Raw genomic sequence first — 20,983 nt, 5'->3', positions numbered from 1 at the left:
CTCCCTGGCTTATTTCTGTCTGTGGGGAAGGTGTGGGATCTACACATGGTTCTTTAGTTACAGGGAATGAAGAACAATAGTTCTGATAGCTTGATATCAGTTGTCTCATACTGGATACCATTCAGTCTTTGCTTTTTCTAGGCCCTTCCCAATAGAGTTTCTCTTAAATGCCTAACATCACATTTCAGCACAACAAACGTGGAAAAACGCCTGTTTCCCTTCATGCTATTAATGGGTTGAGCAAGACCCTCAACCCCCAGCTCCCTGGGCGCTGCTACGGGTGGCTGCCCTTCACGGACAACTTGTTATGCAAAGAGCAAGTTGAGGGAGGCGTAAAAAGAATTTCCCCACGGGGATTAATAAAGTGTTCATTATTATAATGTTCATCTCAGAGTTAGAATGAAGCCCACCATGATCTAATATACCACAGAATACCACGTAAAGTCATGTTAAGGTGATACTGTATCTGCATTTCATTAGTAACCTTTTTCTGACACGGTTTTACACGTATATACGGTTTGATAGGAAAATCGGTCTGGTAGCCGCGTGGCGTCCCTTTAAACGGGAGTGACATTTCACAGGAAGTGACGTAACTCGTCTGGTCGGTGCGACGTGGATAGGAAGTGGACGCCGGAAGATGAAAACACTATTTACACATTAGAGCTAATAACTCTCGGCGAAGTCAGACATGGCGTAACAGCGCCGAATAGCCACCTTCAGTACTAAAATGATCGTTTGGGGCGATGAGGACGCTCTAATAGCTTCTAGCTCGGACTCGAGGGCGTAACTCGCTAGTTTATTAACTGCATGTCGTCATGGGATGCTAACTAGCTACCCGGGTTATCGCGTGCGCCTGTACACTCCTTCCATCGGTTTGACGTTTATCTGATAACTACACGGAGAGCCATGAGTTGGTTTAATGCTTCGCATTTATCCAGCTTTGCCAAGCAAGCGCTGACGACCGCCCAGAAGTCCATAGACAGGGTTTTGGACATTAAAGAAGAAGATCAGTGGGGCGAGATAGCGGTGCCGACTTATGATGGTAAGTGAAGCCCTTCCTCCTCTGTATTTATTTACGTTTTTGGTTTCGGGATGCTTATTAACAAGCCTGAAAACCGAGCTCGTCTTATTTCTCCCTAGAGCGCGGCTGGTGGGGCAGTGGACCCTGCAAGCTTTTAAATATAGTTAACAAGCTGCAAAAATAGACATTGCATGCAAATATTTACATTATAGTCATGTTCGTTACTAATAATAGTTATTTCTTATAAGTCAGCAATGTTCTAATTCCGGTTTCCCTCAAATGTGAATAAACGTAGTAACTAGTGCAAATGTGAAGTAATTTACATATCTGCCAGTGGTGTAAATTATATAAGGCATGTATATAAGAGCTTTCAAAGTGAGACAATTTGGCGTAAGCAGCTTTATTAGAGCCCGTTTTAGCAGCAGCGTTATCAGCAGTTGTTTTAATACCCCTTCTTCCCATTGCAGACGTACCTGGGAAGACTTCGCTGAGTGGTGGCTGGGGTGTGAGGCAGTGGGACTCCCCCTCGCAGGAATGCGCGCCGAGTGTCCCCCAGTCCACCGAGGCCATCACTAAGCCTGTCACCCGCACCGTCGTAGACGAATCGGAAAGTTTCTTCAGTGCCTTCCTGTCCCAGGGGGACCTGCCTACTGCGAATACCCCCGGCGTGGTGTCTGTGCCCCCAGCCAAGTCTCTCAGGCCGCAGGAGGAGGAGGAGCCTGTGATTTTGGAGAGAGCGAGTTCTCAGAAGACAGACTCTGTGGAGCCGGGTGTCCCAGTGCTCACGGAAGTGGTGACTAGTGAACCAGTTCCCCCGGAACCATCAAAGCCTGTGTCCGTCACAGACATTGTCTCAGTAAATGCAGTTCCGGAGCACTTGGCTCCCTGTGCTGCTCTCACAAGCCCTAAGGACTCGGTCGCTGTGGACAGCGAGGGCGGCTCAGTCAGCACCAGTGCTGTGCCAGATGTCAGTGAGGTAGACAAGCCCCTCTCACCGCCCGTGGCTCAAGCCGTAGACAGTCCGGACGGCCCGGGGTCTCCTGGGCCCCTGGCATGCGAAGGCTCCTCAAAGTCACAAACCGGTCCCGCCAAGGACGTCCCACTGGACTCCAAAGACCCCAAACCGGAGGACAGGCAGAGCAACACACCGTCGCCCCCGGTGAGCACCTTCTCGTCAGGGACGTCCACCACGAGCGACATCGAAGTGCTGGACCACGAAAGCGTGCTGAGCGAGAGCTCCGCCGGCTCCCGCCAAGGGCCCGAGGCCAAGGCCAGTCTGAACCTGATGCAGAGCTCCTTCCAGCTGCTGTCCCCTTCTGCCTGCCCCGACTTCCAGCGCCTGGAGGAGTTCCAAAAGCTGACGGAGAGCTGTGGCTCCTCGGATGCCTTCGAGCGCATAGACTCCTTCAGCGTGCAGTCGCTGGATAGCCGCAGCGTGAGCGAGATCAACTCCGACGACGAGCTCCCGGGGCGGGCGTGCACTCTGGCTTCCGTCACCACCAGCCCCAGCACCCCTATCGCGCTGGTGCCCGGCGGCGCCGGGTCGGAAGATCAAGAGGAGGAGCAGGGTGAGGGCGGGCCGGCGGACGCCGCAAGGGAGCACACGCTGGACGAGAACGAGATGGAGGAGAGCGGCAGAAGTGCTACGCCCGTGAACTGTGAGCAGCCTGAGGAGATTCTGGGCCACGAGGATGCCAGTGTGGGTTGCAGGACTGCCGGAGATCTGGACAGGATGACGGAGCCGGCAGGCATGGGGGAACCCAGGGAGAGCTCAGGCTATCGGATTACAGAGCTTCAGAAGGTACTTACCTGCCAGATTCTCTTCACCGTCAGGAGCTTAATTTCCTCAGTTATACATAATTTCTTCCAGTAAAATAGAACAGGAATAAACAGACATCACTGCACCTATAGTTTATGGCGATTTTGTAGGGTAGTGTAATGCTAACGTGTCTGCCCTGCTTTTCTTTTAAGAAGGGGGATCTGAAGGGCTTTGGGATAAGTCACCCGTGGAAGGTGGCCTTTGAATCTTCCTCTCTCTGTGGCGAGTGGCATGTTTATCCCTGTGCATGACGGGTTTTCTCCCGCAGTCCATAAACATGACCTTGAATTGGTATCTTTAAATGTGTGTCTGTGTGTGTGCTCTGCGATAGCCTGGCGTCTTGTCTGGGGTGTTCCTTGTTTTGTCCAGTAAGGGATTGTAGTGTTCTGTGCTTCCTGAGAAAGGGACCTGGATGTACCGGAAAAAAGATTATGGAAGATAATTGGTTCGATGTAATGCACTCATTGGATTGTTTGCTGAGATTTTCTGTCCATTTCCTGCAGATTATTGATGAGCTGACAAGCCGTCTGGAGCTGAGAGAGTCACAGCTCTTGGCTCTCAGCAAAGATAAAGCCCGGCTAGAGGAGGAGTTTGACAACCTGAAAGAGTGAGTGTGTGACTTTACTCCACTCGGGTGTCTTGAATGTTGCTGACCAGGCTCATGTCTTGCTATTAAAACCATACTGAAATGGAGGATACACCCCATTGGTACCCAGGACCCAGGTCAATTGAGATGGGTTCCTGTTGCATGTTTCCCATGTGGCATAATTTAGCGTGATGCAGCTGTGGTCTTGTTGTGCAGTGAGATGGTCAATCTGAAGGAGGAGAACACTAACATTCACTCACTGCGGGAGGAATTCACCCAGCGCATCGCTGACTCCGAGAAGAAGGCCCAGCTGGCCTGTAAGGAGCGGGACTCTGCCGTGAAGGTGAATGTCACGTCACACGTGAATGTCACGCGTCGCCCTGTGTCCGATCACACGTGAATGTCACGCGTTCTCATGCAACCAGTCGTGTGAATGTCACGCTTCTCCCTTTGACCGATCACATGCGAATGTCTCACTTTGTCATGCAACTAGTCATGTGGGATTGTCATGCGTCCCCCTGTGACCGATCACACGTAACTGTCATGCGTCCCCCTGTGAGCGATCACACTTGAATGTCATGCGTCCCCCTGTGACCGATCACACGTTAATGTCACACGTCGCCCTGTGACCGATCACACGCGAATGTCTCACTTTGTCATGCAACCAGTCATGTGGGATTGTCATGCGTCCCCCTATGACCGATCACACGTAACTGTCATGCGTCCCCCTGTGACCGATCACACTTGAATGTCATGCGTCCCCCTGTGACCGATCACACTTGAATGTCATGCGTCCCCCTGTGACCGATCACACGTTAATGTCACGCGTCGCCCTGTGTCCGATCACACATGAATGTCACGCGTTCTCGTGCAACCAGTCGTGTGAATGTCACGCGTCCCCCTGTGACCGATCACACGTGAATGTCACGCGTCGCCCTGTGACCCCATACACGTGAATGTTGCCTCACACACTCTGACACGTAAAGTTTCCCCTCTGCTAAATGAAACCCTTGGGGTCCTGCTAACGGCTGGTTAATTTGTAGATCTGTGTAGTTTGGTCAATCAATAAATGTTCAATTCCCCACCCTCCCTAACCTGCTCCAACCCATTTTAGGAAATGAAGGGGATGCGGGAGGAGCTGTCGACACGGCTCCGGTCTAACGAGACGCTGGAACTAATCCGAGAGAAAGAGGAGCAGATCCGGGGTCTGCTGGAGGAAGGTAAGGCCACCAGGGGGCGCTTTGCTGATTCAGGCTGGAGCCTTAGAGCCGACCACATCCGTGCTGAGAGCCCTGTCTGCCCGGCAGGCGAGAAGCTGTCCAAGCAGCACCTACAGCATTCCAACATCATCAAGAAGCTTCGAACAAAAGAGAAGGAGAGTGACAGTCAGATGGCCAAACAGGCCAAGAGGATCAAGGAGCTGGAGGAGGAGCTGAAACACCTCCAGCAGGTCAGGCCGACGGCTCTGTCCGAGGTGGAGGTCTCTGTGCGCCGCACTGCAGGCCTTTCACCCCCCCCCCATGCCCGTCTCGGCCGCAGGTTCTGGACGGCAAGGAGGAGGTAGAGAAGCAGCACCGCGAGAACATCAAGAAGCTAAACGGGATGGTGGAGAAGCAGGAGAGGGAGCTGGGCAGGCTGCAGAGTGACACCGACGAGCTGTGGGAGAAGAACCGCAGTCTGCAGGCCGCCCTGGACAGCGCCTACAAGTAGGCAGCCTCACTGGAGCCATCTGCTGGCAGCTGGCCGCCTCTGCCGTGCCCATCCACTCGCAGAATGCTTCATTACACGGACGGCACATGTGCCATAAACACTATCGATCCAGCTGTTTTATATACTGCAAAGGTCGTGTTTTCATTATAGGAAGGTAGATTTTTTTTAAAATGTATAATAAATTACCCACAGCTTTAATTAAAAATCTATGACTGCAACTGAAATATAACCAAACTTTTATTACATAAAGCAGTAAATATGGTAAAATGGAAAGTATTTTCAATCTTTAAATACCCTGTAAAGGTGATTTTTCAGTGCATGAGCAAGCTGGCCTCCTAAGTGCCTGTGTCTTCGTGTGAATGTTAATGGCAGAAGCTGGTGTTCACCATAACCGGGGCCCTTATTTCAGAAAATACATCATTAAAGCCATGATTGTTAGGGATTGAGGCGCCTGCTTAGGGGCCGTCTGACCGGCCGGCTAAAAGCAGCTAGCGGCCGAGGACCTCCTCCGGCCTCCGGGCCAGCGGGGCTAAAAGCAGCTAGCGGCCGAGGACCTCCTCCGGCCTCCGGGCCAGCGGGGGCTCCACCGTCACTCTGCTCCCCCCACAGGGAACTGGCCGAGCTGCACAAGGCCAACGCCACCAAGGACAGCGAGGCGCAGGAGGCGGCGCTCAGCCGGGAGGTGGTGGCCAAGGAGAGGCTCAGCATGGCGCTGGAGAAGGCGCAGGAGGAGTCCCGCCTCCAGCAGGAGGCGCTGGCTAACCAGGTGGGCTGTATGTCCCGGTTTCCTGGTCCCCATAAGGGAAAACTCTATTTTATAAAAATCTCCTGTGTGCTGTGGCATATGCTCCCAGCCCAGATGGGTTGGGAGTTGGATGGATGTATCTTTATTGTGTAATTTGTCCACATATATACAGAATTTCTCTTGCTCCCTGCGCTGTTCTTCCCCTGCTCCTCCTGCAGGTGGCAGACCTGCGGCTGGCGCTCCAGCGAGCAGAGCAGCAGCAGGCCAGGAAGGAGGACTACCTGCGGGAGGAGATTGGGGAGCTGCAGCAGGTAAGGGGGCAGCCACACGTGGGCCGTCGGGGGGGGGGGGGGGGGGGCATTTTGCGGTGGTCCATGCAAGCACCTGATGTCCTGCTGTCTCCCGCAGAGGCTTCAGGCGGCGGAGACACGGAACCAGGAGCTGAGTCAGAGTGTCACCTCGGCGACACGGCCACTGCTCAGGCAGATCGAGAACCTGCAGGCCTCACTAGGGGGCCAGACGGCGTCCTGGGAGAAGCTGGAGAAGAACATCTCTGACCGGCTTGGTGAGCAGCGCGTGGGGGTGCAGTCCATGACGGGAGCTTGGGGGTGGGGTCCCGTCTGTGTGTAGCTAAGCGGTGCCCCCCCCCCCCCCCCAGCTGACGCCCAGGCCCAGCTTGCTGTCGCCGTGGAGAGGGAGCGTTCGGGAGCCGAGGAGCTGCTGGCGGTCAAGTCCCAGCTGGCCTCGCTGGAGTCCCAGAATTCCCTGCTGCGGCAGGAGAAGGGCCGCCTCCAGGGCCAGCTGGACGTGGAGAAGACCCGGAGGGAGCAGACCGAGGACGACAGCAGCAGGTAGCGCGGAAGGTTCTGGTCGGGGGGGGCATCTCAGAAGCTGTGTACCCCAGTGACACAAACTGGAAGGATCTTAGAATTCTGGGAATTGTAGTCAGTGAGATGATAGCACTCACCTAGGCTCTGTGGTCAGGCCATTCAGTCCTAGAACATCTGGATTAGGCTCCCATGTTACCTGGTGCCCCACCCCCTCTCCTCAGGGAACGTGTGGAGCTGGAGAACCTGAGGGGGGAACACGTGCGGGCGCTGGAGGAGGCCCGGAAGGAGAAGGTAAGCCCTGCAGACGTGCGATGGCCTGTGACCTCTGCCAAGGGGCCCCCTGCTGACGATACTGCTGCCTTTGCCCCCCCCCCCCCCCCCAAAGCTGCTCCTCACCAATCAGCTGGAGATGGAGAAAATGAAGGTGGAGCAGGAGAAGAAGAAATGCTACCTGGCCCAGGAAGCCCTCAGAGAAAGGGTAGGGACACTCCGGTGCGTGATGCCAAGCCGTACCCCGCACTGCGGCCGCCTGCTCTCACCTCGCGGCATTCCCAGCAGGACAGGAAAGCCCTGGTGCTCTCTGCGACCGAGGCCCCCGCCACCTCCACCCCCACCCTGTCTCGCTCCAGCTCCATCAGCGGGGGCGACGCCAGTGGCCTACAGACGTCTGTGTTTTCTCAGGTGGGTCACTTCACTTCCCCTACTGGTCTTTTCCAGTAATTTGTGATGAGTGATATTGTGTGATAATGGTCACTCAGTTTCCTTCAGTCCGTAATTATACTGAGAGCCTCATTCATTCTTCAGAACTGGGGAGGAGCAGAAACGTGCTCTGCAGCACAGCATCTCCCTCTTATGTAAAAGGGTCCATTCTGCTTTCCTCCACTAGATGGCAGCATAACTTAACCTTGGCTCGTACCTCAGAATTGTTTTTGTTGGTCAGGTAAGGATAAAATCGGGGGAAAAAATGAGATTCCTGAATGCAGTGAACAGTGTCTATCAAGATGAGCAGTAAACCCAGTGCTTACTTAGACAACGTAATGAGCTGTGAATTGCGATTCCGTGTGATTAAAGCAAAGAGCCTGTCTGGAGGGTTTGGCATAAAGGAGTCGTGCTCACCGCTGCTCTTCTCCTCCACTTCAGGACGACTCTCTCGATCATCCCTTCGGCGCGATGCACACGTCGGCGAGCGCGAGTAACCTGTACGAGGCGGCGCGTCTTGGCGGCGGCTCCAGCGTCATCGAGAACCTGCAGTCGCAGCTGAAGCTGCGGGAGGGGGAGATCGTCCAGCTGCAGGCACGGCGTCGCCCTCTTTCCCAGAGGAGTCTCTTCCTCCTGCTTGGTGTTGTCGATGGCGTGTTTACGGGGGTTCATTGAGCTTTAAAATGGCCGAAAGAACGTTAACCTGAGCCTACAGTGATCCTCCGTCTCCTTCCGCACAGCTGATCTCCGAGGCTTTTCTTACATCAGAAGTGTTCATTAGCTATTGTCGATGGAGATATATATATATATATATATATCTAACGCGCGGCCGCACGCGTTAATGGTTGCTTATCCTCCCTCCCAGATCGAGATCTCCAACTTGGAGAAGACCCGCTCCATAATGGCAGAGGAGCTGGTCAAGCTGACCAATCAGAATGACGAGATGGAGGAGAAGGTGAAGGAGATCCCCCGACTGCGGGTGCAGCTGAAGGTGAGGGCCGATGACATCGGCCTTTTAACGATATATGTTTGTGTATGACATGCGTCAACAGTGCATTCGATTAGCCAGCCTGTGTCACATGATCATCACGTGACCCATAGCTGCCACAGCTTTAGCGGTCATGCTAATGTCTGGGTGGTGTATGGCTTACTGTGTCAGGATACTGTTCCTGTGATCAGATGGAAGTTGCTCGTTCAAATCTCTGGGTCGGCAGAGTGATGTCACCAATGGGCGCTTTAGCAAGGCCCTCAATCCCAGTTGCTCGTGGGATTGACTGACCCCTGCTCTCTTGATTGTATATCGCTTTGGACAAAAGGTATCATTCAGATGGATCATAAAACAATTCTTGCACATTTGGTAGGATGAGCGTAATCCAGGCACATTTATCTACTCATAGCACATTGCATTGATAAATCAAAGACTGGGGAATGTTGGTGATTTTCGCCCCGGGAACTCGGTTTTACGTTACAAACTTGGCCATTGTCCTGTCATTTTCTTTATGTCTCTGACCTGAAAACTCCGAGCCCCTGACTTGGTTAATTTGGATGCCGGCCATCCCAGCCGAAGCCCTCTTTTCCCTACTGTCCCGGTGGAACAGATACACGACCCTGGAGCTGTCTGTGGTTTTAATGTCCTTCCATTCTCTCTGTCCATCCAGGAGCTGGAACAGAGACACAACACCATCCTGCAGATGTATGGAGAAAAGGCGGAGGAGGCGGAGGAGCTGAGGCTGGACCTGGACGACGTGAAGAACATGTACAAAACCCAAATTGACGAACTGCTGAGGAACCAGAAATAGAATCTAGGCTTCAGCAAAATAGATGGAATAAAAATAAGAAAATGACTTGTGCGTGTGCTTTCAGCGGGCCGGCCCAAGCTGCGTTCCTCTCATCGCCACCATCGTCGTCGTCATTCATGAGCCGACAGGCTCTTTCATTCTAGTGTGATTCCTTTTACACAATGACAGTGTGATCCTGAGCTTGTCTGCGTCGAAACGTTCCTGCTTTTATCAGAATGTGAATTAATTGCCTGTGAGAAGATTATAAGTTAGGGTATTTCTGAGACTGTAAGGAACGCTTTTAACAGAATTTACTCCTTAAAGAAGGAGTGTTATGAAGAAGATCTTTCTTTGGATGGTTTGTAGACGCCTCTGTGGTGCTTTCTGAGTCCGTGAGGCTCTTTGATGAAAGTTCCGTGGGCAAACTACCTGACTGTGAGCAGGACCAACCACCTGAGCCTGCAGGACTTTAAGCAGGTTCTCTCACTGCTGGGGTGGGAGGTGTATCCATACTCGGGCTTCTGGGAACATGGCGGAACGTCTGCTGCTTTACCTTCAGCTTCTTCCCCAGCTTTCCCCCGTAAGTCGGACACAAGAGTCGGTGTCGTCCCCCCCACTAAGAATGTCTTCTCTGATCTGACCCCAGGTTCTTTTACACTGTAGGAGGGTGTCATCATTATGGTTTGCACTAAGTAATGTTAAGTCAAGTTTAATGGCTCTAAAATTATACACAATCTACTGAAAAGATAAAGTAAAAAGCTACAGAGTAGTAGGGCCTCTACTGTATGTTATGTTCTAGATATTAAAATGTTATTCTGTGATTGACTTTATGGTGTGGAATCACATAGCACACTGTGGGAGGGGATATTGCAAATGTATAGATTCTTGGTTTTTCAGACAGTTATCACTTGTAAATTAATGTATATATCAAATGTGATTAAATAAGACAAAATAAAATATTACGCGGTAAGTATTTGTGTTATCGTCATTCCGCCAAATACAGTCCAGCTTGGGTCTGTTTTTAACGTCTCGAGCAATTTTGCGGGTCCGTGCGCCACCTGGCGGCCGAGAGTTAATCGCATGCCGGAGAATAGTTTCCGGTGTTATGGCGACTGGCTCCTGCGCTACTGTTTAGTTAGTCTGCAACGTAAGTAAAGATTTAGCGCATTTAAATGCCCAGAGTTTTACTCGTGAGTGGTTTCTAAGTAGTGAAATGCAGGATGAGCCCCTGGCGTGTCTTTGCATGCATATACCGCAGATGGTTAGTTTAACCCCGCCGGGAGCACGCCGTATACACTATAACGAGGGCAGATGCTGGATTACATTAGTGCCCGTTTTAACACTGACTACTTTTAGCAAATGTAAACGAGTTATTTGCGCTCCCTGAAATGTCAAACCCCTGTATTCAAATGGATAATAAACGCCAGGAGGCGATTTATGCGGCTATATATATAGCAGCTAGCGGTGCGTGTCATATTTATTAAGATCAATTAGAAGAAAGCGTAATAGAAATTATATTAAAGGCAAAATCAGTCGTGGATGTTGGGATGAGTAAAAAAGGAAAATGAGCTATTTATATAGTTTGTAATCGAAGGGTTTTGTTTATATGTTGCTTATATTTGCAGTATTCATATTAAGTAGCTACAGTGACATATAATACCTCGATGTGATAGGTTCAAGCAGCTTTAATTACAGTGAACAAGTGCTTCATGTGATTACTGAGCTGGAAAACAGGAGGAAAGGGACATTTTATAGATTTTCTTGCTTGTGTTATCTGAATTTCAGAAAGCGGTGTGGGATTTTAAAATTTTCACGTCATGCCGGCAGGTCGCTTGATGTATAAATTTTTTACTCTAGTGAGCAGTTTAACAGTCTAAGACATGAAGTTCAAGTCTCATTGTTGTTGATCCGTTTCTCTTCGTATTTGTCTATTAGCATGAGAAGTTTTGCATTAAGCGTGACGTTGACTTCGGTTTGTCGGTCCCTAATTGTCGAACAATGGTAGGAAAGGCGCAAGTGATGCTTCCTGCCACCTCACGACTCAAGCTGGGACCTGCGCTTTCTCACGCTGTGCCGAGCTGTTTATTTCTGTCCAGGGTGTAAACAGCGCGTCCCGTGTCTCTCCACGCGCAGAGCTTCATGTGTGCCGGCACCCTGGAGAGCTTTCCTATGCACTTTTCCACGAGAGAGTATGTCGTTGCTGGGAGTACTGGGAATGGTCTTTGCTTGCGTCGTGGTCAGCACAGAGGATGACGGCCGCCCCCTGGGCCAGCATGGGAGTGAAATGCTGAACTACAGCAGTTTTTCTTTGCCGGATGAGCACATCCCATACTTTCTTCATAATAACAAGAAGATCGCAAAACTCTGCAGGGAAGACCCACATTGTCCTTTCAAAGTAAGTGAATTCTGGCAACTATAAGTGGCTTTAATTTCCTTTTGGTGGTGTGGGCCTTGCCCATGGATGATGGCAACAGACACCCCAGTGTGCTACCTGAAGAGCAAAGGCTCATACTGTGCTGCTGGGGCTCAACCTGCATCAGCGCCGGGAGAGTCTAGAAAGTTCAGACTCTTTTCATTCTGCGTCTGGCTTGTTCCTGTCGTCCCCAGGGTGCACTGCGAGACAAGGGGGCCTGCTGGGGCTACGAGAAGGACTGCAGTCCCGAGCAGCGGTTTGGCTATCCCATCTGCACCAAGGTCGATACGGGATGGTATGGCAACATCAGCAGCTGCCCCAGGGCAAGCGATGAGCAGATACTCATGAGTTTGTCACCTTGTCATCTGCGAGACTCGCTTTGAGCTGTGGCTCCTGTGAGCTCCGGCCCCTGTGAGCTCCGGTGCCTGTGAGCTCCGGCGCCTGTGAGCTCCGCTCTGGCGTTCCTTTGCATGTAGCTTTAACAGGATGAAGTTCCTGTTTTTGATTTTCTCCTGAAACTTCTTAATGCTCTGGGTTTTGGCCGCATGCACCAGCGTCGTCTCCTCCCTCCTGCCCCCAGGGTCAGCTCGCTGGCGGCTGCTCAGGACGTCTTCTGGAGGCAGGCTGACTTCGGCTATGTGAGGGAGCGTCAGGATGAGATGAAGACCTTCTGCAAGGCCTCTGAGCCCGTGAGCCTGACATGGATTTACCTCCTGCTGCATGAGTCACTGACAGCGGGACGCTACTGTAGCCATAACCTTCTGAGCTCAGCCTCATGAAGAATCACCGGAAATTGAAATTTTGGCTAGTCTGGGTTCTGTGTTTATAGCCTTCAACATGGCTGAGGATTATTTTCTGGTTCAAGATTCACCAAAATGCAATTGCAAGTCGCATTTATTAGTATGTACATGTGATGGGTGAATGTTGCGATTATGTGTCTGGCAGGGGGACTCCTCCTTAAAATGCACCAGCCACATGCGATTCTGCAGGGCCACCAACCTCTACATTGACCTCAGGCAGCCTCCAAGGAGCCATGAAAGGTGAGCCTGCTGGCTGCATGGCCACAGGGCTTGGTGTAGAAGTTTCTGTGGGACTCGAGTAGCATTACACGGCCTCCCCTTTCATCTCGCAGCTTCCCATTGGCTGGCCGTTAGCTGAGCACGGACAATTCACGCCATAAAGGAAACCTATCCCTATTTCTGCATGTTACTTTATTGTTTCTGTGACCATCCATCCATCCGTATTGTTTTTGTCGTACTGTCTTCCATCAATCCATCCATCCTAAAGTACACGTTGAATGTGCAGTCATTTTCTGCTAAGGGAGTTGCTGCCTTGCAGGTATAAGGAGGACTTCCTACGGGACGGCGAGATTGGAGGACGGTGCAGGCTAAACAGCAGGGCTCTTCAGTCAGCTGGGCAGCACAAAAGCCCCCTGCAGTCCTGGTATGAGATGCTCTGCAGTACCTGCCTGTCCCCACAATGTGATGAAAACCTATTATTCTGACGTTGTGGGGATCATATTTTGGGGAAATTCAATTGTATAAAAACAGTGACTGCAATCAAAAAACTAAAAATGCCAAAAGTCTTGTATTTTGTGTGTGTGTGTGTGTGTGTGTGTATAGGATTCCAAGAACCAATCTTGAATAGATGCCTTTATTTCTTGCTAGTGTTAAGTTTAATAGGCTGCTACTACTATATAATAATAATATATAATAATAATAATAATAATATTATTAATAATCCCCCTTGCATAGCGGGTTATTCTGGTTATCAGGGTTAACCCACCCCTGACTAAGGGGGTGTGCCGCTCCCTGGGGCCCCCAGGTCAGTTAACCCGCCCCTGACTAAGGGGGTGTGCCGCTCCCTGGGGCCCCCAGGTCGGTTAACCCGCCCCTGACCAAGGGGGTGTGACGCTCCCTGGGGCCCCCAGGTCGGTTAACCCGCCCCTGACTAAGGGAGTGTGCTGCACCGTTTTACACTGCAGGTACGCTGAGCTGCAGACTTACAGCAGCCTCCCCTTCAGTCCCCTAGCGGAGCGGCAGTGTGACCTGCTGGTGGAGAGGCCTACCATCTTCATGAAGCTGGACGCGGGTAAGGCCCTCGTGACGTGGCTCTGTGGGGTGGGGGGCCGTGACCTCGGGGCTACCAGAATAAGTGGCCCTTCTTCTCATTGTCCCGGGGCAGGCGTCAATATGTACCACCACTTCTGCGATTTCGTCAACCTGTACATCTCGCAGCACATCAACAACTCCTTCAGCAGGGACATCAACATCGTCATGTGGGACACTGTGAGTCCTTCTTCCAGCCGCCGGGGTGCTCTGCCAGAAGCTGCTTCCTGTCCATTGTTCCTCCCCTCTATTTTTGTATGGGAAGGGAAAAGGCTGGGGGGGCGGGGGGGAAGTGCCAGGCACTGCTAGTTGGCTGACAGGGGGCGAGGGTGGGGCCACCCAGCACAAGCTGCCACACCTTGAAGCGATGTTATCTGCCTTCTGTGTGTCCGCATGATCTGGCAACGCCGTTTTTGCCGGGCAGAGCTGGCACGATTATGGCGACCTGTTCAGCGAGACGTGGCGAACCTTTTCAGACTATGAAGTCATCCACCTGAAGAGCTTCGATTCCAGGCGGGTGAGGCGTTTCTGCTGCCCCCTTCCTCTGTGGCGACTTAGGAGCCTCTCTCAGGCTTTGCTGAGACTGCGTTGTTCTTCCTCAGGTGTGCTTCAAAGATGCCATCTTCTCGTTGCTGCCCCGGATGAGGTACGGCCTGTTCTACAACACACCCTTGGTAAGTGTCGGCCTCCGTTTACCATGGGTTGCACTCACCCCTCTGGCTCACTATATACAGTACCAGTCAAAAATCTGGACACATCTCCTTTTAATGCACTTATCTCTATTTTATCACTGTCGTTTGCCATATAGAAGGTAATGAATACATATCAGATATTGCAATGACCAACAGAAGTGTTCAGTATCTCAAAATCATCTCAGATGTTAGACTCTTCAGAAGAGACTCCTTTTGCTTAGATGACAGCATTGCGGACTCTCACATTCCCGGTGGCTCCCTTTGGATGCTGGTTGACAGAGTGCCTTCTCCAACAGTCCTGAAGGAGCTTCCACAAGTTCATGGCACCAGTTGGCTACCTTGCTCTTACTATTTGATGCAGCTCATCCCAAAGCAGCTCTATAGAGTTTAGGTGGGGGGACTGTGGGGGCCAGGTCACTTGTCACAGTACTCCATCTCAAGGTGTGCTTAGGGTTGTCGTCTTGCTGGAGAACAAATGATTTTCAGTAGGTGTGTCTGTACTTTTGACTGGTTCTGTACATCAAGATTCTTTGGCTACAGCCCCCCCCCGCCAAAAGCGGGTCTACAATTTTGCTCTTGTTTACCATCTAGATGATTTTACCCATGTAATGTAAGGCTTTATAATGATGTTTAGCTGCTGGACTACAGTGAAAATATGGGATTGCATCTGGGCGGGGGGGAGTCTTTTTGTATTTACAGTGCAGATACAGGTCTTTCTCACTCTTGTGATGTCCTTTGATAGGTGGGTCACAGCCCATTAACCGCTGCAGAACCTGTCGCCCGTGTTTGATTTGCAGATTGCAGACTGCCACAGCGATGGGATGTTCAGGGCGTTCTCACAGCATGTCTTGCACCGGCTGTACATTCCCCAGGAGGGCCCTCTGGTAGGTCATGCTGCTGTGTTAATGGGCTCTCGCGGGTTGGCTGCACTGCCGTGTCAAAGGGCTCCCTTGGGCGGGCTGCGCTGCCGTGTTAAGGGGCTCCCTCGGGTAGGCCGTGCTGCTGTGTTCAGGGGCTCCTTTGGGTAGGCCGCATTACCGTGTTCAGGGATCCCTAGGGCAGACCGCGCTGCCGTGTTAAGGGACTCCCTCGGGTAGGCCATGCTGCTGTGTTCAGGGGCTCCTTTGGGTAGGCCGCATTACCGTGTTCAGGGCTCCCTAGGGCAGACCGTGCTGCCCTGTTAAGGGGCTCTCTCAGGTGGGCCATGCTGCCGTGTTAAGGGGCTCCTTTGGGTAGGCCGCATTACCGTGTTCAGGGCTCCCTAGGGCAGACCACGCTGCCCTGTTAAGGGGCTCTCTCAGGTGGGCCATGCTGCCGTGTTAAGGGGCTCCTTTGGGTAGGCCGCATTACCGTGTTCAGGACTCCCTAGGGCAGACCGCGCTGCCTTGTTAAGGGGCTCTCTCAGGTGGGCCATGCTGCCGTGTTAAGGGGCTCCTTTGGGTAGGCCGCATTACCGTGTTCAGGGCTCCCTAGGGCAGACCACGCTGCCCTGTTAAGGGGCTCTCTCAGGTGGGCCATGCTGCCGTGTTAAGGGGCTCCTTTGGGTAGGCCGCATTACCGTGTTCAGGGCTCCCTAGGGCAGACCGCGCTGCCCTGTTAAGGGGCTCTCTCAGGTGGGCCATGCTGCCGTGTTAAGGGGCTCCTTTGGGTAGGCCGCATTACCGTGTTCAGGGCTCCCTAGGGCAGACCACGCTGCCCTGTTAAGGGGCTCCCTCGGGTTGGCCATGCTGCCGTGTTAAGGGGCTCCTTTGGGTAGGCCGCATTACCGTGTTCAGGGCTCCCTAGGGCAGACCACGCTGCCCTGTTAAGGGGTTCCCTCTAAGTTCACTATGATGTCACTGCTCCCCACCATCAACCAACATGCACACAACCACAATCCCTCAGTGGCCTGCAACTTTCCATCGGGATTTCAGCTGCTCTGTTCCTTCCTTCCTCACTTTGAGTAAAACAAGCCAGCAGCTGTTGCTGGCACGTAATTACAAGGCTGTAAAGGCATCTGTGCCTTACAAAAATAATATGATTCTGGCCCCTAGGTGGCACAATAGAACAGCATTTCAGCTGGTCCAGGTTTAGGCCTAAGATTAGTAGACTGTCTCTCTGAAGGTCTCACTGTGTGTCTGACTTTACAGAAAGGTACGATGCTGGCTGCCGTACCGTAAGAAACATTTAGAGTAACACTGGGCATCCGCTTCAGCAGTGATTTACTTATATGGTGCAGCCAATTCCAGAAATTCATAACTTAAAAACCTGTTGTTTGTCATGATTTGGTGTGAAATACCATCACAAACCTCCACAGGATAAAGGATGGATGGATGGATGGATGTGTGATTGAAATCCCCGCCCCCCCCATGTTAATTGGACCCTGACCTGTGGCCCCTGGCCTTTTCTCAGGATGGCAGGATTCGTGTCACGCTGCTCTCCCGGAGTACGGAGTACCGTAAGATTTTAAATCAGGAAGAGGTGAGCTGTTTCCCATATAATGATTTATTGCTGGTATTTAATAGAGCACAACCTGCCAATGAAACCTTATTTACAATAAACCGGAGGTGCGGCAGCTTCACTGTGTTTGGCGAGCTGTAACCTCATTGGTGTGGCCATTAATCACACTATAACCGACTCGGTTACAGCTTATCGGGGCTTTGAAGACCGTGCCTTTGTTTGAGGTCAAGCTCGTGGATTACAAATTCAAGTGAGTGCGGTATTGTAGCATTGAGATGTGCTGTGGGCACCGTTGCAGTCTAAGGAGTCTCGGAACATAAACTGACCTGCTGTTTCTGTCCCTCACTCCTCAAACACTTAGGGACGTCCCCTTCCTGGAGCAGATCCGGACGACACACAATTCGGACATCTTTATAGGGATGCATGGGGCCGGGCTGACCCATCTCCTGTTTCTGCCGGACTGGGCCGTGGTGTTTGAGCTGTACGTACCCCCCCCCCCCCCCGCCAGTCTTGACGTGACGCACCGTGCAGGATGCGGTGCGCAGATGCCCGTATCTCCGCCGCTGGCCAGGATGGTGAAGCGCTGTGTAATTAAAGAGGCATTAATCACGGCGGGATGTTTCGGGCGCCATGCCGCTCGCGGCTGAGGATGGAAGATAAAGTGTCCGGCTGTGTTTCTTTCTGCAGATATAACTGTCAGGATGAAAGCTGCTACAGAGACCTGGCCCGCTTGCGAGGGATCCGCTACGTGACGTGGCAGAGAAGGGACAAAGTGGCTCCTCAGGACAAGGTGGGGGGAACCGTGGGGGCAGCGCGCCAAATCCGGGGGGGGGGGGGGGCGCTTATGAGCTATAACCGGCTTTATAATGCATGTGTACCAGCGTGAAGACGTCCATCTCCAGCATTTATATTCTGGAAAACACTAGAGCGCCTGCATTTGGCATTAAAGCACCTGAATCTGCACGTTAAGGCACCTGAATCTGTGCAGTAAAGCACCTGCATCTGTATGTTAAAACACCTAAATGTGTGCAGCAAAACACCTGCATGTTAATGTGCCTGAATCTGTGCATTAAAGCACCTGCATCTGTATGTTAATGCGCCTGAATCTGTGCATTAAAGCACCTGCATCTGTATGTTAATGCGCCTGAATCTGTGCATTAAAGCACCTGCATCTGTATGTTAATGCGCCTGAATCTGTGCATTTAAGCACCTGCATCTGTATGTTAATGCGCCTGAATCTGTGCATTTAAGCACCTGCATCTGTATGTTAAAACGCCTAAATCTGTGCAGCAAAACACCTGCATGTTAATGTGCCTGAATCTGTGCATTAAAGCACCTGCATCTGTATGTTAATGCGCCTGAATCTGTGCATTAAAGCACCTGCATCTGTATGTTAATGCGCCTGAATCTGTGCATTAAAGCACCTGCATCTGTATGTTAATGCGCCTGAATCTGTGCATTTAAGCACCTGCATCTGTATGTTAATGCGCCTGAATCTGTGCATTTAAGCACCTGCATCTGTATGTTAAAACGCCTAAATCTGTGCAGCAAAACACCTGCATGTTAATGTGCCTGAATCTGTGCATTAAAGCACCTGCATCTGTATGTTAATGCGCCTGAATCTGTGCATTAAAGCACCTGCATCTGTATGTTAATGCGCCTGAATCTGTGCATTTAAGCACCTGCATCTGTATGTTAATGCGCCTGAATCTGTGCATTTAAGCACCTGCATCTGTATAGTTAACATGCCTGAATCTGCCACTTCTCTCACCTACATCACATTTTTAGCAGATTTTTTTGTATATTTCTGTACATTTGTGCACCTTTCTGTACATTATAATGAAAAATAGAACAAATAATTTATAATTATCTATCCATTGTTGGCCCTCCATCATTGGCGTCACACACTTCTGTCTGGTATTTAACCGTGGCATTAATCTTGGGGGGGTGAGGGGCAGGTCCCAGCGAGGTTTTAACACCTGCCACCCTTCTGTCTGTCCCTGCACAGGGCCACCACCCCACTCTGGGAGAGCACCCCAAATTTACCAATTACTCCTTTGATGTCGAGGAGTTCATGCGGCTGGTCCTGGGGGCGGCTGAGCATGTGCAGAACCACCCAAAGTGGCCTCGTGGGCCCCAGCATGATGAGCTATAGGGCCCCTCCGCTATGGGGCCCCTCCACCACGAGGGTGGGGGCGTATTGCTGGGCAGTGCTGCAGCCAGGTGTGTATGCAGCAGCGTGGATTTGCACTCCTCTACTATACTACGTGTGTCTCTGTATGTAATTGAAAATGTTACACTGCAAACAGGGCTGTTTGGCTCTGAGACGATTGGGAGGCCTGGAGTGAACTCTGGAGGAGCTCCAGGCTGAGACAGCTTCAGCCTTTGGGCTGATCCTGATTCCAGTGGATCTCCAGGCCGGGACAGCTTCAGCCTTTGGGCTGATCCTGATTCCAGTGGAGCTCCAGGCCGAGACAGCTTCAGCCTTTGGGCTGATCCTGATTCCAGTGGATCTCCAGGCCGGGACAGCTTCAGCCTTTGGGCTGATCCTGATTCCAGTGGAGCTCCAGGCCGAGACAGCTTCAGCCTTTGGGCTGATCCTGATTCCAGTGGATCTCCAGGCCGGGACAGCTTCAGCCTTTGGGCTGATCCTGATTCCAGTGGAGCTCCAGACCAGGACAGCTTCAGCCTTTGGGCTGATCCTGATTCCAGTGGATCTCCAGGCCGGGACAGCTTCAGCCTTTGGGCTGATCCTGATTCCAGTGGAGCTCCAGGCCGGGACAGCTTCAGCCTTTGGGCTGATCCTGATTCCAGTGGAGCTCCAGGCCGGGACAGCTTCAGCCTTTGGGCTGATCCTGATTCCAGTGGATCTCCAGGCCGGGACAGCTTCAGCCTTTGGGCTGATCCTGATTCCAGTGGAGCTCCAGGCCGGGACAGCTTCAGCCTTTGGGCTGATTCTGATTCCAGTGGATCTCCAGGCCGGGACAGCTTCAGCCTTTGGGCTGATCCTGAGTCCAGTGGAGCTCCAGGCCGGAGCAGCTTCAGCCTTTGGGCTGATCCTGATCCCAGTGGAGCTCCAGGCCGGAGCAGCTTCAGCCATTGGGCTGATCCTGATCCCAGTGGAGCTCCAGGCCGGGACAACTTCAGCCTTTGGGCTGATCCTGATCCCAGTGGAGTTCCAGGTCGGGACAGCATCAGCCTTTGGGCTGATCCTGATCCCAGTGGAGTTCCAGGTTGGGACAGCTTCAGCCTTTGGGCTGATCCTGATCCCAGTGGAGCTCCAGGTCGGGACAGCTTCAGCCTTTGGGCTGATCCTGATCCCAGTGGAGTTCCAGGTCGGGACAGCTTCTACCTTTGGGCTGATCCTGATTCCAGTGGAGTTCCAGGTCGGGACAGCTTCAGCCTTTGGGCTGATCCTGATCCCAGTGTCCCGGGCCTCATCCTTCCACTACAGATATGGGAGTAAGTGGTATAGTGAGATGGGAGCGCCGATGCACGTGGTACTTTCTGTAAGCCATCTGCCCTGTGCTCCCGGGGCACTGGGGAGAAAGGGAGGGGCCTTTCTCATGATGTCATGCTGAGGTCACCCATGTGTCTATGAGAATGTCATGGCATATGTTACCCTTCAGTGTCAATGTCTGTTTGTCTTTTTCCTCTCTGTTGTCCCTCAAAATGTGTATTTTATTATTTTTTATGCCATCTGGTTCTTAAAAGTGGAACCTATTTGTGCAGAACATTTTTAAGAGAAAGTATTGATTATGATAAATATGCATTGGCGTTTTTTGTTTTTGTGACCAGCCTAAACTTTTCTGTTGTGTGCTGTGATTTAACTGCCTTATCAGTATTTATTACCAATGCATGTTGTCAGTTTTGCTTTTCTATACCCTGATACCTTATTTAATTCCCTTTATACACAATTTAAGACACTAATACACCATATAAATCTATTAATGTATAATATGGTGTTAAGTGGATTTTTAGTGAAATTTGTTTTAGCCATTAGAAAGTCTGACGCAACAAAACACTTAAGTTGTACATCTTGCTCTGTGTTTCAATAAAATAATTTTGGCTCAAAGAAATGATTTTGTTTTTGCTTCTTTGGTATATAGTATTTCACAATATGTGTGAATGTGTTCAACAGGA

At 51.5% G+C, this 20,983-nt stretch overlaps 2 protein-coding genes across 5 annotated transcripts; both read left to right on the top strand.

The window, feature by feature from the left end:
* Positions 1-600: 600 nt before the first annotated feature.
* Positions 601-10,158, top strand: tmf1 (TATA element modulatory factor 1). Of its 2 annotated transcripts, XM_023794040.2 has the most exons (17): positions 601-1,042; positions 1,489-2,822; positions 3,344-3,447; positions 3,643-3,769; positions 4,541-4,646; positions 4,734-4,876; positions 4,966-5,132; positions 5,746-5,902; positions 6,100-6,192; positions 6,290-6,446; positions 6,540-6,732; positions 6,933-7,002; positions 7,097-7,189; positions 7,270-7,392; positions 7,852-8,004; positions 8,276-8,401; positions 9,069-10,158. In XM_023794040.2, the coding sequence occupies exons 1-17, from the start codon at positions 907-909 to the stop codon at positions 9,207-9,209; spliced, it is 3,423 nt and encodes a 1,140-aa protein (XP_023649808.1). In that variant the 5' UTR covers positions 601-906; the 3' UTR covers positions 9,210-10,158. The 2 variants fall into 2 exon arrangements, with proteins under 2 accessions (XP_023649808.1, XP_023649809.1); XM_023794041.2 differs by lacking the exons at positions 8,276-8,401; positions 9,069-10,158 and adding an exon at positions 7,598-7,651 and having other exon boundaries at positions 7,852-7,987.
* A 78-nt stretch (positions 10,159-10,236) lies between these two features.
* eogt (EGF domain-specific O-linked N-acetylglucosamine (GlcNAc) transferase) lies at positions 10,237-20,919 on the top strand. 3 transcript variants are annotated; one of them, XM_023794061.2, is made up of 16 exons: positions 10,237-10,335; positions 11,322-11,583; positions 11,796-11,896; positions 12,182-12,290; positions 12,547-12,641; positions 12,940-13,044; positions 13,586-13,692; positions 13,786-13,889; positions 14,134-14,226; positions 14,312-14,383; positions 15,199-15,285; positions 16,793-16,861; positions 17,029-17,090; positions 17,202-17,321; positions 17,528-17,630; positions 18,849-20,919. In XM_023794061.2, exons 2-16 carry the CDS (start codon positions 11,380-11,382, stop codon positions 18,993-18,995), a joined length of 1,578 nt encoding a protein of 525 aa, XP_023649829.1. In that variant the 5' UTR covers positions 10,237-10,335; positions 11,322-11,379; the 3' UTR covers positions 18,996-20,919. The 3 variants fall into 3 exon arrangements, with proteins under 3 accessions (XP_023649829.1, XP_023649830.1, XP_072571081.1); XM_023794062.2 differs by having other exon boundaries at positions 10,329-10,449; XM_072714980.1 differs by lacking the exon at positions 10,237-10,335 and having other exon boundaries at positions 10,464-11,583.
* The last annotated feature ends 64 nt before the right edge of the window (positions 20,920-20,983 follow it).

Source organism: Paramormyrops kingsleyae, chromosome 8 (assembly GCF_048594095.1).
Source record: "Paramormyrops kingsleyae isolate MSU_618 chromosome 8, PKINGS_0.4, whole genome shotgun sequence".
Classification (NCBI taxonomy): domain Eukaryota; kingdom Metazoa; phylum Chordata; class Actinopteri; order Osteoglossiformes; family Mormyridae; genus Paramormyrops; species Paramormyrops kingsleyae.
Note: the sequence above shows the minus strand (reverse complement) of the source record. Positions and strands in the feature narration are given on the sequence as shown.

Excerpts from the sequence above, each read along its gene's own strand:
- eogt (XM_023794061.2), top strand. The coding sequence starts at position 11,380 with ATGTCGTTGCTGGGAGTACTGGGAATGGTCTTTGCTTGCGTCGTGGTC. Across the intron at positions 14,384-15,198 it reads TGTTCTACAACACACCCTTG|ATTGCAGACTGCCACAGCGA; the intron begins GTAAGTGTCGGC and ends TTTGATTTGCAG. Across the intron at positions 15,286-16,792 it reads TTCCCCAGGAGGGCCCTCTG|GATGGCAGGATTCGTGTCAC; the intron begins GTAGGTCATGCT and ends GCCTTTTCTCAG.
- tmf1 (XM_023794040.2), top strand. The coding sequence starts at position 907 with ATGAGTTGGTTTAATGCTTCGCATTTATCCAGCTTTGCCAAGCAAGCG. Across the intron at positions 4,647-4,733 it reads CCGGGGTCTGCTGGAGGAAG|GCGAGAAGCTGTCCAAGCAG; the intron begins GTAAGGCCACCA and ends TCTGCCCGGCAG. Across the intron at positions 7,393-7,851 it reads AGACGTCTGTGTTTTCTCAG|GACGACTCTCTCGATCATCC; the intron begins GTGGGTCACTTC and ends CCTCCACTTCAG.